Consider the following 17,134-nt stretch of genomic DNA (forward strand, 5'->3'; position numbering starts at 1 on the left):
CAGACTCCCATCAGAGGTTGAACTTAGAAGTAATATTTAATAATTTGAAGTCATTGCAGAACATAGTTGTGTCCTGATTGAGGACCATGACTATGAGGCTGTTCTTGTTCACTAGAAGATTCATGAGTGACAAACTAAATGTAGCATCATTTTTGCTTCCTTTCAGGTTGCCTTCCTTTTTGATTCAAGGATCAAATAGGGTTTTAGGTTAACCTTTTCCTCAGGTTGATTTCCATGTGGTGATTGGCATCTGTTGTACTAGATAGTTCTAATATTTCTTTGTTGTATAATAGGAATTCTTGTACTTTCTGTTTTGGGGAGTTTGACAGTTTGTGCTTGTACCTTAGGTAAGAAAAGTAGTCTTCCAGCTTTGCAAGGTTCTGTAGACTCTGCTGCCTATAACTCTTTCCAGGGAGTCAAGACATTGATGTGCATTCGCTGTGGATGTCTCTTTTTTTATCTGTCTGGATTTATAATTTATGTTGCTTTTCTTTTCTCTGATCTCAAAATTTTCCTTGCCATTTCTCAAAAAAACTTGTTCATTGTGCAGGAGACTGAGTAATAGCTTGTCCCCAGCTTGAAACTCTATTCATTGAATACTTGATGTGTATCTATCCCCTATCATTTTTATATGTCCTCAGACTATGGGCATTACTATCTTTAATCTATCTTTTATACCTGTATAATGTTTTAGTACACTTTTGAATGTGGTCTTTTCTTCTGCCTACATCTCTTTGACAGTGTCCATTAACCCCCAGGATTCCCTGCAGCAGCTTCAAAAGGCCAAATCCTGTTGATATCCGATTCCTTTCTGATGGCAAATAACAGGTAAGATAGTAACAGGTTCCAATTTTCCTCAGAGTTGTTTTGAAACACTGTAGTAGTCCATTGGTATGGGATTGTTCCACTGAAATTTTAATTGTTTCATTTTAAAACATATTGGTATAGGTAATTTCTTTTTTTAGATGTGCATGGGGTTCTTCTGATCAGTGAGCATTTCTTTTGATATCCTCACTTTGCAAAACAGCAGAACCATTTCTCTTGTTGAAGCTTCATCATTAGCTTTTCATAATGGTATTGCTTTGGGGTAATTAATGACATATTCAGAATTACCATTGTATACTGAAAGACATTAACAGACTTGATTATAATCTACTTTTGTGCAAAAATAAGACAAGGGCGCAACAGGAAAACATTTCTGTATTTGCAGATGCTGAAACTTAATGCAAAAGTGACATTTTGTTTTATGTCATTGCATACAGTTAGTCAGATCAGTATATTATAATTGCATATTTTTGTTTTGCTTCTGTGGATTTAACAAATCTCCCTACACACCTCCTTTTGTGATTTATTTTCCTATTAAATGTTGGACTAGTTGATCTGAATTAACACATTGTTTTTCTTTTGTGCTAGATTAACAGATTCCAGTGCATTATGCATGGACATCCTTTAGTTTTATGGCAGGCCATAATCTAATCTGTTAAGATTTCATTATGCTGACTGAATAGGTACAACCCACACATACATATATACTGCATTTGTCTTTGAGGTGTAGTTGTTACAGCTCTAAGCATCTGAGCATCACAAGTAGTTTTTTTTTCTATAGTTGTATTTTTAAGTGCTTCTTTTAATCAGTGGGAAATGTAAGAAGAGTTACAAGTTCCCTTGAATGAGTGCAGTGGCCTAAAATGCCAAATTCCATGGACATGTTGTGTGGATTTTATTTTCTGATTTTCAGACAGTTCAAATTAGGGATTTAGCAGTGTTTTTCTAGAAAAATGGAAAATTGATGTCCCTCGTCATGTCTTTAGTGAGTTTATGGCATCAGAACTAAAACAGTACTTATTTCTTAGAAATATTTTCCTGTTTTAAATGTTATATAAAATATCATTTTTGACAAGTACAAAATGTTATCCATGCCATGTGCATGACTTTCTGTTGTTTCTTTGCCTTTAGTGGTTTATCGCTTAAATTATGTAAAATAAAGTTCAGTATTTAGTTATGCTGTCTTGAGCATTTTTTAAAAAAAAATTCTAAAAGTAGAATGGAGATGTTGACATTGCATTCATACTTTGTCTATACTGCAGGTACCTCTGAATACTCAAGTCTATGAGTTTTTGGTTGTTTTGATGGACTGGATCTCCGATAGCCACCTTAGACATCTAAATGCAGAGGAGCACACTGCGATTCAGAATAAAGCTAGTACTTTATCCAAAGAAAGTATGCAGTCAAAATGTATTAAGGTATGCCTGACTTGAAAAATTCTAAAACAGAATGAAATGTTCACAGTTGGTAATCTCATTCTGCTTTGTAGCCCCCCCCCCCCCCCAAAGTAGCATTTTGACTTTTGGTCACCAAAGCCAGAAGTATTAAGCTAATTTTTTAAGAAACTTGCATTAAACAGCTAAAAGTTAATATGACATTACAGTTTTTCAGAATGGATATTGGACCTGGGATTGCTAATGTTTTCCATTACTCTATCTCAATGTGCCATATCTACTGTGTCTGGCGTTTGAACTTCATTACATTATATAAACACTCTTATCATTGTGTGTTTGTGAAACATTCTGCCAGAATATTTACATGTTCATTATTACTACTTTATGCAAAGATATTTGCATGTTCATTACTCCCACTGCTGTAGTAACCTTTAGGCTGTTTGGGGTGGTGTCTTGCCAAGGACACAGCAGTTTGCCAGTTTTCAAAAGCTGTGTCTGCCTCTCGCACCTTCATTCTTATTGCTGATTGGGCAGCCCTGTGAAGGGAAAATCAGCAGTCAGAGTGAAGATTCTGTAGTACTTTCTTGCATCCTTATGAAGAGGCAGCTCAGATGCTTCACAGGAGCAGCAGACAGCCTTCAGCGTCATTTCTGGCAGATAAGTCCCCAGCTGGGAACCCTTCTACACAGAATATTGTCCTTTAAAAAATATTTATTTTAATAGGGCTTTTTAACTTTATTGCCTCTAAGAAATCCAGGACCTTTCCAGTATTAGAAGTTTCCTGGCATGGACCACTGTTTTAGCTTCAGCTATTTTGGGGATCTATATTTATGAAAAAATCTACTGCTTTTGTAAACTTTAATGGATTTTTTTTAAAAAAAATTAGTGTTAGGAAGTGTTTTATTTGGCAAGAGCTATTACTGGGTATGTTAGTGCTTGAGTTTGTGGTGTGACAACTTAACTACCATTTTTTTTCTTTCAGATGAATATTTGTAACAAGGGGTTTCTGACAGAAATTTAATGTGCTGCTTATTCATTACTACATTTAGGGGACTGTATTTGTGAGTATAAGTGTGCTGCTTGTGATAGAGGAGGATGATTCAACTGCAGTAAGCTTCTCTGGAATGAGTCGGTCAGAAATTATTTTGTTAAATAGACTTCAGAAGCAGCAAATTTGTTTGAAAACATGTTCTGACCATCTCATTCCAGAGAAGCTTACTGCATTTGAAGCATCCTCCTTGATCACAGCTTGGATATTTGTGTCGCTCCAGCTGATCCATCTTCTGCTGTTCTTAGGAAAAAAAAACGCAACTTACAATCGAGCCCTTGCCAACTCCATAGGCCTTGTCAAGTGCCTCAGGCAATAGTGAGTGAGTAACTGTGCAGTGGTCATTAGTCATTCCTCAAACCACACACTTACCTTGCTGGCTTCCTCTGGTGTAGTCTTTTTGGCCACCACAAGCCAAGAGTCAGCCACATCCTCTTCAAATGTTCCATTATCTGATCTGGCATGGGGGAACTATCTTTTCTGGGTCAAGGAGACCTGGGAGATGCTGCTCAATGTAGCCAGGAAAATAGACCTCTTGAAGGGGGTGGAAGCATGTGTTCAGAATCTGTCACCAGCTATACCCGTAAAGAGAAAAACAAAACGTTTAAATATTGTTTATTTCAAGACATGGTATCTGTTAGAAAAGATGGTTTTCTTCACTTAGCTAGGAAGTTGTTAAAAGGGGTTAATCCTGATTGATGTTCAGAAAGTCAGATAGCTTTATAAAGTTTCTCAAACTAACAAGCATTTGTTTTCCCACTTCAGGTCTTACCCTGCGGACATATTCATATCTTTGCCAGCTGGGAACAGACTCTTCATGTCCTCCAGTTCTTCCCCTGTGGACAAGGAATTAAAGGTATTGGATACATTTGGTAAGACAATATTTTTTTTCATTTTGGAGTATAGAATTCTTAACTGTTAGACTCATCTGGATGTTTGATCTTTTTTGTACATAGTTTTTGAGAATTACCTACTATGCTTCCCTCTGAAGGTAGTTACGCCTCTCTGAATTACATTGTTTCTAACATTTCGCAGCTATCAAAACATGACTTCAGGAGTGTTTATGATTGTGTGTTTCTAGGGCCACCGCTACTGCTACAGTACTGAGGAAATATGAATGGATAATAATCAAAAGTTTTCTGATAAGGTAAAGTCTGAAAATTTAAATTCAACTTTACATAGTTTTGTTTGGCCCATGTGCTGCTTAGGTCCTCAAACAATTGGATGAGGGAGAGAAACTTAATACAGGGAGTTTTCAAGATTTTTCAGGCCTCCATTACAGATCTCCCAGATCTTCTTTCACATCTAAGAAACAAAACTAACTAAACAGTCACTGCCTTCTCAAGCCAAACAGAAAACCAAACAGAGATGGTTGGAGGGGAGCAACAAGAACCAAATATTATTTCCTAAAATGGGGTGGTTGACTACTTCAGAATGAATACAGCAGCATTCTTTCTCCTGCCCCATTTCTCCTGTTTATATCTCTTAAAGTTTGTCCCAAAAACTGTCTCTGTACCTTCCCCTTTCGGCAACACATTGTTTCAGACTCTTGTTTTAAAAGTGGTTCATGAAGTATACAGTTGGCACTAGATACTAATACCTCCTTTCAGGGGAGTTCCTCCCCACCCTCGAAACCAGTTTTCCTCTGGTACTTCAGCACTTACTTCATTCTAAAAGTCATAAAACTAGTGCAATTAAATTAAAGGGACAAATGTTTTTATTCCAGAATGTTTCTGGTATCTAAGAAAGAGTCTTCTTGGAAACCAGTTCTAGATCTTTACTTTCTAAAATGGTATGAGAAGGTTCCCAAATTCAAGATGCTGACACTTCAGAATCTGTTAGTTATTCCCCAAGAAAGTTTTATAGTTGTATTAGATCTAAAAGATGTGCATCATCACATTCACCTAGCCAAAGGCTTCAGGAAATTTCTTGGATTTTCTGTGTCTGGGTCACATCAGTTCTCTGCATTACAGTTTGGTTTATGTACAACTTCAAGGGTCATTACAGTGTGTTCTCTTCTAACCAGGCTGGGGTTCTAGATAATTGTTCAGAAATCCTCATTGATATTGTCACACAAGATTGTCTCTACTACTGGTACTTAATATTTGTTTAAGTTGCTATCCTTGGGTCTGTCTTATTCCTCTATCAAGGAACATCTCACCGCCATTTTCATAGATCCTCCACTTTCTGCAATTTTTTTTTAAGGGAAACAATTTCTTAAGGTAGATTTACACCTAAGACCTCCTCGTAAACAGGTTGCGCCTTCCTGAGATTTAACTTTGAAAACTTTAACCATGTCTCCATTTGAACCTGCTCATCAAACAGTCTTGAGGTTCATTACATAGAAAACTCTTCTTCTCATTGCTCTGGCATCTGAGTTTGAAGTCTCTCATGGTGGCTGAACCCTATCTGTCCTTCCATAGAGATAGGGCCTCATTAAGAACAAATCCCTTGTTCATGCCCAAGAATGTTTCAAAGTTTACTTTGAATCAAGCCATCAGTCTCCCAGTGGTCTGTATGAATCATCAGAACCAGGGAGAAAGCATTCTACATACTCTGAATGTTCTTAGGCAGCTCAAGTACTATCATGACAAAACTAAGTTTTAAGAAAGGCTAATCAGCTCTTTGTTTCTTATGTTGGGACAAAAAAAGGGCAACTGGTTTACATGGTAAACCAGTTCCAGGCAGTATAAAGACTCATTCTACTAGAGCCTTTTATTCTTTGATTGTATATTGGAAATGGGGTGGACTCTAGAAATATTCTAAAGCCAGCAATACGGTTGTCTACTTTTACAAGGCTTTTCATACTGGATTTTTTTTCTAGATCTAGGACAGGCTTTACTAGGCCCATTCTCTAGGGGCTCCTGGATCCATGTCTTTCCTCCTCCCAGATTGGATAAGCTTTGTGGCCTAAAGACTACTCCAGTAAAAAGAACAATGAGCATAGTACCGTTGTGTAAGTTGTTGTTACCCATAACAATAGATATTCAAATTCTTCACTATTGCAGTAGAGCCCTCTCCACAATTTTTTATACAGTTATTTGTTGGGATATAAAACTGTTTGTTATTACATGTTTTGATGGCTCAGGACAATTGTGCTCTTTTGTATATTTTGGTCAAGAAAGACTTTAAGAATCTGCACTCTGATGATTCTCCTTCCACAGGACTGCCCATTCAGCAGTCAGAGTGAAGGTGTGGAAGGGAGCCAGAACTTTTGGAAGCTGACCGGTTGTTGTGTCATGAGTAGGACACAACCCATATAGTCTAAAGGTTACTGCAGCAGTGAGGAATCTGAAATCTGCTGTTATGGGTAAATGCAACTTATGCAATAGTCTCGTTAATTGATCGCCTCCATATCTTTGCCATTCATACACAATCTGCTTCACATAAATCTCTCCTGTACAGTCTCTTCAGAAATCACTCAATTTTAACAAAGATTTAAAGGAACACTTAGCCTTAACAACTGGAACACTTCAAAACTCCTAGCTTTAATGAAGTTGTAGTACATTTTAAATAGGTATTGCTAACCATGTTCATTGCAGATGCCCCAGTCAGAAGAAAACAAGATCTGATGTTGTCCTTTTCATTCACCTCTCAACTGACATGTTCGGATCCAAGACTCTCGAACTCTGCTGCTTTTACCATATCATCAGATTCAAGAACTCTCAAGCTCCTCCGTTTACCAATAACACCCTGCCAGCCTCAGATCATGTTTGCCACCATCACCTTCAGATGTGGATCACTTTGCCCAGAGCATTTTTTGGAGTTGTTATAATGTGTTTATCGTGAGTTAGCTTTAGTTCTATCTTTTATATTCTGTTGTACTAACCTTCCTCTCATAATGTTTTCAACCAGTTTTAGCTGATATAGCTACTGTTTTCGGTACCCTCTCAAAGTACTTTTGTTTGTACTCTCCTCCATTACTCATTTAAGTATTTTTCTATCATTGTTGGTAGTTTTTCTTTTTAGTTTTTGGGGGGAAAAAAATTATATTCTTAAGTATTTTTTCTTCTAACCATTGTATTGTTGCTAGTGGTATATCATGACTGACAAGCTTACAGGGTTCAAAAAGTGCGTTACCTATGGGCATCACAAATCAGATGCCAAGAGGGAATGCGTGTACTGCCTAGAACCCCTTCATTTAGAAGCGGATTGTTCAATCTACTCTGGTTTTAATTCCTGAGCTTTAACTGATCTGAGGAACAAATTAGTTTTAAGAGGTCTCTTCTACTTCATCAGCTGCTGGGGCTCAAACCCCTACCAAAATGTCTGACAAAAGCATCTCATAGTCAGTGTCCTAAAGGAGTCCCGTAAGAGGTCTCCTGATTGTTCCTCCATGTCGGCACCTTCATTGACGCACCCCTTCACAAGTAAATAAGTCAGATCCGTCTGTTTGGGATCCAACCATTTTGAAATCTAGGTCTCCCTTGATCTGTACCCCTCCACTTCTATTGGATCCAGTTTCATTATGACTCCCTTCTCCTTTCCTGGAGGGATCTCCATGAAGGCACTTCAGACCTCCATCCACCAAATCATCTCTTAAATCTTCCAGAAAGCCTTTCGGAAGCTGATGTGGATAGGATGATGAAGTTTTTCAGAGCACAGATTCAGATGGGGGTTCTCGTGGCTCTAACTCCCACCAGATCCATGAGCTGTCTCTTGTCGACTTCCCCCTTGGTATCTCCTTCTCCAATCAAACCCACTGTTTTGGAGCCCACGGATCAGATATCTGTGAGGGTTTCTTCACTGGACCCAAAGATGGTCTGTTCTCCGACTCAAATGGGTCCGCTGAGCCAACCAGCTCAGTGCCTTTCAGAGCTGGAAGACTCTCAGAGCTGAAGCATAGGTGCCAGGTCCAGGGCATTAGAGGTGACTTAGAAGCTTTCAGAGACATCTCTTTCCCTCAGGGCTTTTGTGCTGAATAGCTTGGGTTCGACTTCCTCCTCGGGTGGAGGGATGGTGGGGTTGCAGGAACTAGTGGTTTGAGACATCCTGTCCTCTGTGCCATAGACTTCTCTGTCCTGTAGTGATCTGCCTTTGAATTTGTGGAGAGGACTTTCTCCTTGTCTAGGGAAGAGACATCCCTGCCCCCCCTTGGATCAGACAACCCTGCCTGGTCAGGTTCTTTGCTCTGACGCTTGTCCATCCTTTCCACTAGGACAGCCAGCCTGAACTAGTTTCCATCCGATCCTTCAGGACATCGTCATCTGTTCTGATACTTCCCCAGAGCATCCCACTGAGGAAGTCCCTTGGAAGAGAACATGTAAGAGTCAGCACTTCAATTCCCCCAGGAATCTGTCATGGTGGACATTGATTGTCATGAGGGGAAGGGGTCCCCCTGATTGCCACTTGAAGATGTCTCCTTTGGAGGCATCCTGGTGCTGCTAAAATAAAAGGGTTGTTGTTCCTCCAACACCCACTCCCAGAAGGAATTGGTGTTCCTGGAGACTTTTGGGTCTGGCCCATCTACTACTTGGGTTACCTGACCTAGTTTCTTATTGGGTATGGTTGGAGTCAGACACTGTAGAGCCAATACCGAATAGACCAGAGAAAATCTTAGCTCCCTCTAAGGACTGCACACACTGGTGCAAGGCAGCCCTTGTCGAAGGAACTGGCAGAACAGAGTTCCTCTGTCCATCTCCCTAACAGAGAGTCCAGGGCTTTGGACAGATTTGAGAAGTGCATGTACACTTCAGTGAAATTTGCCCACCAGTCATTAAATTATCTGGCACATTTTATGAACTTATAAAGAGATCTGACCAAAGAGCTTGTCAAATCTCTTTCTGGGTCCATGTCAGTCGAGGATGGAAATAGAATCTCCTTGCAACTGGCCACCTTCCAGTGTATTTCAAATGCATCCATGAAGATGGTCTCCCATGCAGATGAAGGTACTTCACCTCTGGCGGGTTCATGTCTGGATGCAAATTTGTGACTTTGAGGAGCCCTTTGTCTTCGTTCAGTGTGCCCTTTGATGGATCTTCCCCATTTGGCCCAAGGTTAAAGACACTTTCTCCAGATGTGAGCAAGTGAGAAAGACCCTGTCTGCTGTGGGTGTATGTTTTTCAACACCTCAAAGACCTTTCTGTAGGAGTTGGTGAGGAGGTAGGAAAATGTGGTTTAGAAAATCTCAGGGTCGTTTTCAAGGCTCATGTGAAGATAGTTCCCCCAGGGGCAGAGAGGGTACTCAAATGGAAGATGCCATGTTCACTGCGCAAGTGGCCTGCAATTCCAGGGCTTCAAGGATTCCTGCTTGGATAAGCCTATTAAGTACTCCTGAAAAGAGGCTTGGCTTTCCCATCTGGAGGCAGTCTGGGATGTTTGTCTGTGCACCGGAGAGCCTGGCTATCTATTACAAGAGATTCCTGGGTGCAGAGAATCCTATCCAGAGGTTATACCATATCATTTTCTCTAACCCCTTTCAGCAATGTGAAGAAAATCCCTGAGTTTTCTGTAACCCTTCCCAACAATGTGAAGAAAATCCCCAATGTTCCATCCAGTCAGAAGGAAACAGCATCTCTAGAAATTAAAAAAAAAGAAAAGCTGCTGGAAAAGAGGTCCCCAGACCAGAGAGGAACTGGAACTTACTCAGGATTCTTGGTGCCAAAAAGACAGTGGACTTAAGACCAGTTCTGGATCTCAGCAAATTAAACCAGCTCGTACAGATTTTAAGTTTCGGGTGGTCACTGTTGTCCATTTTACCTTTCCTAGAAAAGGGCAATTAGATGTGCTTGATAGATCTTCAGGATGCATACTATCACATCAAAATGAAAAGGCGCTCCAGGAGATACCTGAACTTCTGATTGGAAGCCAGTCATTACAAGTTCAGAGCACTGCCCTTTGGTCTCACCACAATCCCCAGGATGTTTACCAAATGCATGGCAGTGGTGGCAGCTCACTTGAGACTGCTGGGATTCCAAGTGTTTCCATATTTAGACAACTGGCTCCTAACTGCTCCAACCAGGGATTGAGTTCTGCAGGCAGTGGACTACTTGCACCAGTTGTGTGTTTATCTGGGAGTCACTGACAATTACAACAAATCTCACCTCAAACCTACGCAAAGACTGTAGTTCATAGGTGCTCATTTTGACACTGATAGCCTCTCTTCCCTCTACTTGAATACAGACACCAGTGTCCCAAGTCAAGAAAGTGATTCAAAGTTCTCTTCTGACTCAATTAATCATGCAAGCCCTGGGATCAATGGCAGCAAGTATCACTGTTCCTCTGGCCAGGTTTTCCTTGTGAATTCTTCAGTAGACACTTTCTGTCCCATGGTCCATTCTTCGCCACTCATTATTTGCTCTAGTCAAGATTACTGAAGCATGCAAAAAAATATCTTCTTTAGTGGATTCATTCAAACCATCCCTATGAAGATAAGTCTGTTTATTGTCCCTGATCACAGTGACCACGAACACCTCCCAGTTGGGATGGGGTGGGGGGACTACTTGGGAAGGACATTCCAAGGTATGTGGTCTTCTGAAGAGGTCAAGTCACATATCAGTGTCCTGGAGAAGACAGCAGCCCTTCTAGCATAGCAGGCTTTTCAAGACGTTCTGCCATCTGGGACAATTGCTATTCAGACAAGACCGTATATTAGCGGTCTGGTACATCAATAATCAAGGAGGAACCAGATCTTACCCACTTTGTCAAGAAGTGATGAGTGTGTGACAGTTGGCGATCCCTTCTAGTCACTTTCTCATATCGATGTTTATTCCAGGAAAATCAAACGTGATTGTGGACAAACTAAGCAGGTCCATTCTGATGCCTCCCTAGGAAAGCATTCTGGTTGAAGAGCACAGTCATCCTCATTGCACCATTCTAGCTTCATCAGATCTGTGTTCCCTTCCTCTGGCCTCTCTTTCTCTTTCTACATCCCTGGTGGATCTCCAGATCCAGATCCTCCTGTTTCACCAACAGATATGACTAATTTAACACATCCATTGATTGCTAGACAGTCTAGGCTGTCCTCTCTGCTACATCATTTCTTATCTTCTCAAAAAGTTTCAACTACGAAGGTTTACAAAAAAGTAGAGAAGAGTTTTTTTTTTGAGATTAGTATTATTATAAGGATCTGGATCCTTTTTTTTTTTTTTTGTTTTTAATAAAAATTTTAAAGATGCATGCTTTAAAGTGCAGTTTAAAGTGCAGTTCTTTGCACCTATTTTCCACCTTGCGAAAAAATAAATCTTTTTTTTTCTTTATGTAAAGCCTTTCTTAAGCTTAAGGGAGCCTTTTATTTCCTCCTCTGTTTAAAGGGCCTTACCTCTCCTTTTTTCTCACTTTTGGCTTCACCATCATTTGCCTCCTTTCGAACCATCAGCCAAAACAAAACTAAAATTTTTGTCTTGGAAAACTGTTTTTCTCGTCACTATTACATGAGCTAGATGAGAATCTGAACTCCATGCTCCATCTTCTAAGCCTCATTACCTGTTTTTTCACAAAGACTGGGTATCCTTGCCTAAGGTAGCTTCAGAGTCCAGCATATAAACCAGGTTATTAATCTACCAGTTTTTCTTTTCTAATAATGGAAATAATGATATGAACACTACCTTTTGATCTGTATACTTCAAATCCCTCTTTATATAAACCCTCCTAACAGTCACTATATCTCCTAGTCCTGTGGCACCTACTTCAGATCCTCCAGAAACACACACAGAGTTCATCCTGGATCCAATTTCTCCTACTCTGCATTCTCCTTTCTTGCATACTTCTAAAGAACATTAGAAGACAGTCCACACCCACCCTCAGAACCTGTAAGATTAGCGGATTGTGGCTAGGATAATATTTTTCAGAGCTCAGATCAGAGATATAGGGTGAGATAGGGTCAGGCTACATTCCCTGTTCCTGTTGTGAACCAAAACCTATACTTCATAATATCTTCTCTCTCCCTGTCCGTCCTCTTTCCCAGTGCCCTGGATCCCCCAGCCAAGAGGTCCAGAGAGTTCCTCTGTTAGAGAGATGAAGAAGATTCCTTCTTTGACTCTAATGGTATTCCTGACTAATTCCACTACTGTACCTGGGTCCAAGATCCATGGGGGATCCATGGAGGAGTGATCAACTTTCATCCTGCTTGATCATTTCGATCTGATGAGGAGGTTGTCTTTCTTCTCTAGAATTATCTGGAGGCAGAGGATAGATCACTTCTTCTGCTGCTCTGCAGCAGGTCTCTGCTCCAGTGCAGTTGGTCAAGTCTTCTCCGGGCTGATCTGCCTTTTTTCTTTTTGAAGATTTCTTAGGGATTTTCATTGGTTCAGGTTCTGTCCTTGTAACTCCTTGGTTCATCTCTGAGACCTCAATCTCCTGTCCATCACAGGCAAGCAGTTCTTGTAGAGGAACTCCCTCTTCGATTACTGCCAACCCCTGTGATGAGTTCATTGATCTTGCCCCAGCGACCTTCACCTTTGGACCATTGGTTGAAGAGATGCTTACCCGCAGCGAACAAGAATGGAAGACTCAAAGTTCAAAATTTGCTAGGAAAAAGCATTCTGCCATTTCTTGACAAAAACGATTGGATGTGATTGACAGGTGCTCCAGAAGGCATTTGCACATTTGGCAGGGAGTCCTCACCTAATTCAGTCCCCTGCCTGCCCCCACCACACCACAGCCCCAGTATTTTACCAAACCATGATTCGAGTGTTTCCATATGTGAGAGGTGGCTCTCTTTCACCCCTGTTCATTGGTGTACATCTAAACACGACAATGCAAATTGCATCATTTACTACTCATCTCGATCTGTGGTAGCAGCCATAGTATTACTTCCCTTTACTATATATATATGCAAGGCGAGCTTTTGTTTTACCACCCCCAATGACACCTGGGGTGGGGTTGTGGGAGCATTCTTGGGAAGGATCCAAGGCACATAGTCCCCCCCAATCTTACACTCTTGGCAGAGTGGCTGAGAGAGTGTGTGGCAGGGTCTGATCCCCTTTCAAGGGAAGTCACCAAGAGATGCTCTAGTCCATGTTTGGCCATCCATTCTCCTCTATGCTATCCTCCATTTCCCTTGATTCCCCAGTTTCTACAGAAGGCAACCCAGTTGAAGAGCTCAGTCATCATCATTGCCTGTTGGTTGGCTTTGACAGATGTTCCCTTCCTATGGAACATTTTCATAACTTCTCTCACACCCTCAGGGATGAGCCTTCCCAATATCCAGGCCCTCAGGCTAACCGCATGTTTTCGACCCTTCCATTACTGGAGAGAGACATTCATTTGGAATACAAATGGATACACTCAGTATTTCCAGATGCATACCTCTCTACATCAAGCACAATTTCTCTTAAAAGCACACACACACAGGCACAGACAGCCGGGGTCTATTTCTGTCTATCTGTCTCTCTCCAGGTCCCTAATAAGGCTGTTACTTATGTCTATACTCTCAGAAAGGCTGGCACAGATTACCCGCCTACCTATATTTTAAGTAACTGATTTAGAAATTACTATAAATAAAGTGGGGTGGTGTGGTCTTCCTCCTTTGTCAAGAAATGGCCCTTATAAGCCTAAATTTTTGCCCATTTCAGTCATTCAGGTTCCTCTTAAAGAGGCTCTCGAAGTACTCTGTTTGACATGAAGAGGGGAGAGGGGGTTGCACGAGTGTAGTTTGAATTACGGAGATGCAGCAACTCCATCAAGGTTGGTTCTGAGATGGCCTTGTATGCCAGACATAGGTCACCTCTGAGCAGTCTGTATGAGACAGAGTAGAGGGACAGGGCTTTTAGGCTATCTGTATAGGATAGGTGTTTGAGACCCTGGATTTTCCTGATCATGAAACTCTGTGGTCCCTACATCATCATCTCATTGAAAGGGTACTACTTGAAGTAGGCATTTACTCAAATGGATCCAGAAAGGGAGGAGTACAGGGATATTATGTGATAATTAGTGGGGATGCCATTTTTCTAAATGATGCATTTTTATGCATTTTTGCATTTTTTGTGCATGTCCATTCTTCGGGTCATTAGGTCTGGGAGATGTGGACACTTTGGAGGGATAGACTGTGCCCAGCTTTGCTAGCTTGCAGTCATCTTCTCAGAAAAGTACATCTAAGACCAATCCTTGGGGAACACCGCTCATTACGAGAGTACTACTAGAGGTGGCTTCCCCTATTTTGACTGAGTGGGTTCTATCAGTGAGCCAATTAGCTTCCTATCTGATAACATATGGGTTGATGTCTAGCTGGGGGAGTTTATCTATTATGCCTGAGTGGGGAATAGTGTCGAAGGCTTTGGCTAGGTCAAGGTAGGCGGTGTTCACCGTCTTACCCTTGTCCATGGCTTTGGTGACTGTTTCGAAGAAGTCAGCCAAGTTTAATAGGCATGATCTACCTTTGACAAAACCAAACTGTGTGGGGTCAAGTGTATGGAGGTTGCTAATGTCCTTGTTTGTAAGTGACCGTGGCTGTCCTCCATTCAGCTGGGACAAAGCTAGTGCTCAGGCTTTGGTTGAATAGGGTGCCTAACAGAGCTGGGAGCTCATGCCTGAGTTCATGTAAGATACAGCCAGGGATATTATACTGTCCCATGGAGACTGTATTTGTTTGCCTTTGAGAGGGCATTAAAGACCTGCTTCCTGGTGCTGGGGATGTCATGGTTGGATTGCGGGGGGTGTAGTTTTCACTGACCCTGTCTGCTAGCAGGTTGTCTATATCTATGGCATTTGTGTATGTGGTGTTATTGACCAGTTCAGAACAGATTTGGATGTTACCTCTGAGATTCCAGACATATGTGAAGAAGGCCTTGTGATTATCCTTAGTAGATGTGGCCAATTTAGACTCAAAGTTAGTCTTAGAGGATTTTTCCAATGATCTTATTTGCTTATTCAGACAAAGGAGAGATAGCTTTCAACTTGGCACCTGCTCCTTCTTGATCCTAGACAACAATTTTTCCTTTTATTATAGAGTTTTATTGCAGCTGTCCACCAGACAGGTTTACTCTTCATTGCGGAAGATGATTTGGTCCTGTCAGGTATTGCTGAGTCCATACAACTATGTAGGTGCTCATATAGTGGTGTAGGCTTGGACATTAGTGCTAGTTCCAGCTGAAGGGGACAGTGGCTGTGATGCTGCTTGTATCTGCTCTGAAGAGATTGTAGTCAGCTTTGGAAAAGTTTTTTGTTTGATTCTGACCGGGGGGGGGGGGGTCAGGGGAGTTGGTGACTTCAAAAGTGATCACTTTATGGTCGGATCTTACCAAGGAGGATTATACATAGGGGTGCTACAGTGGCTGCTTATGTTGATTAGGACCAGGTCCAGGATATTTTCACCTCTCGGGGTGTCTACCAGCTGATCCAATGCATTGGCATTGACAAAGTCGAAGACTCTCTGGGCATTCATGTTTGGGCTAGAAAAGGTCTACCACTCTATGGTTGGGTAGTCACCCAGGGTCAGGGTAGATGGTTGAATCTTGTTGGATTCAAGTAAGTCCAGATAGGTGGAGTGGGCGTCTTGAGTCATGATTAGGGGTCTGTAGCTAGCTACGATTTGAATATGTGTTTTGTCAACAGTTAATTGCACTTTTACTGTCTCCTGTGCATCAGTATCATTTGACCATCCTGGAGGTGTGTATGTCTTTGATAAATATTGAAACTCCACCTCCTTTGGCTTTGTAGCCCTCTGTTTGGGGTCTAAAAATATGGTAGGATGAGTAACCAGATAAGGTTGTGGTGCTGTCCACAGCTTTGAGCCAGGTTTCACTGACTGCACAAATGTCAGCATCCTCCAGGACGAGGAATACTTGCAATGAGTGCAGTTTCATGCTAAGACTCCTAGCATTTAGTAGCATGAGCTTTAAATTTTGTTTGAGAAGAAGTTTTCATGTTGGTAATTTTGTGCTCATGACTTTGCCTAAAAAGGCACAATGGGGGAGGCAAGAGCCTTTGCCAGAAGCCTGAAGCCCCTGGGACACAGATGAAGGCCATCTCTGGCAAAACATTGTGGTCTGTCAGTTATGTCCTCTCAGGCTGTCAGGTACTGGATCCCCTTGGAATGACATAAAAAACTAAGCCAATTGTTAGTCAATCATTTTCTTTTTTTATTGAGTCATCATTCTGGGTGATGGTGTGATGCTGCTTAAGGCTAGGGATATACCTGACTGAAACACACATTCAGTGAGCTCAATCATGTCTGTCTGCATATAGTCCAGAGAGGTACGTCTCAAGTTATTCCCACCAACATGGACTATGACAGAGTCATAACAGTACCTGTTGTTAAGAGACCTGAGTGCACGCATGATATGGCAGATTCTAGCACCTGACAAGCAAGTTACTGTGACTTTCTCCTTGTCTACCCTGATGAGGACATTTGTGTATCTCATGATAGTCTCCTATGACTAGTATGTGGGGTTTGTGGCTGGGCCGTAGAGGCTGAGAGGCGCAGATGTGTGTACCGTGTGTGATGCTTGGTGCTGTGGGTTGTCATGTGTATTTTTGCTTCGTAGGTCTCTTTGTTTATGTATGTTTTTGTTAAGAATACCCACATATGCAGGAGTGTGTTGCATAGATGTGGGTGGAGTTAGAGGTGTGGTGTTCGTAGTGTTTGTGCAGACGGCCTTTTCAGTGCCAAATCTACTGGCTTGCGACTGAGACTGCAAGGATTCTAGGTTCTTAATGTAATTGCATCTCTCATATTTTGTGGTCCTAGGTGGTAGTAGTAGAGGATTGTCTGTGTACTTAAGGCAGTTGCTTCACTGTCTCAGGATGCCCATATCAATTAGAATTGCAAGAGAAACCATAGGAAATTTTCCGTCCATTGATATCAGAATCTGTGGAAGATAGGTCAGAGATAGTAGAGTTGGTACTATCTGAGAAGCGTACCTATAGGTGTGAGTAGGGCTGGATAAAATCAATACAGTAGCTGCAGGTGAGGGCCTCACTTTCTCAG

General features: G+C 41.5%; 1 protein-coding gene across 1 annotated transcript in view; it reads left to right on the forward strand.

Moving 5' to 3' along the window:
• Positions 1 to 17,134, forward strand: part of CCDC138 (coiled-coil domain containing 138) — a 1,743,291-nt gene that overhangs the window by 1,058,713 nt on the left and 667,444 nt on the right. Inside the window, exon 10 of the mRNA XM_044070994.1 lies at positions 2,088 to 2,243. Within this exon, the coding sequence (XP_043926929.1) occupies positions 2,088 to 2,243 (156 nt within the window). The remainder of the gene's footprint in view (positions 1 to 2,087; positions 2,244 to 17,134) is intronic.

This window comes from Protopterus annectens, chromosome 5.part0 (assembly GCF_019279795.1).
Source record: "Protopterus annectens isolate FY-2018-M chromosome 5.part0, PAN1.0, whole genome shotgun sequence".
Lineage (NCBI taxonomy): Eukaryota > Metazoa > Chordata > Ceratodontiformes > Protopteridae > Protopterus > Protopterus annectens.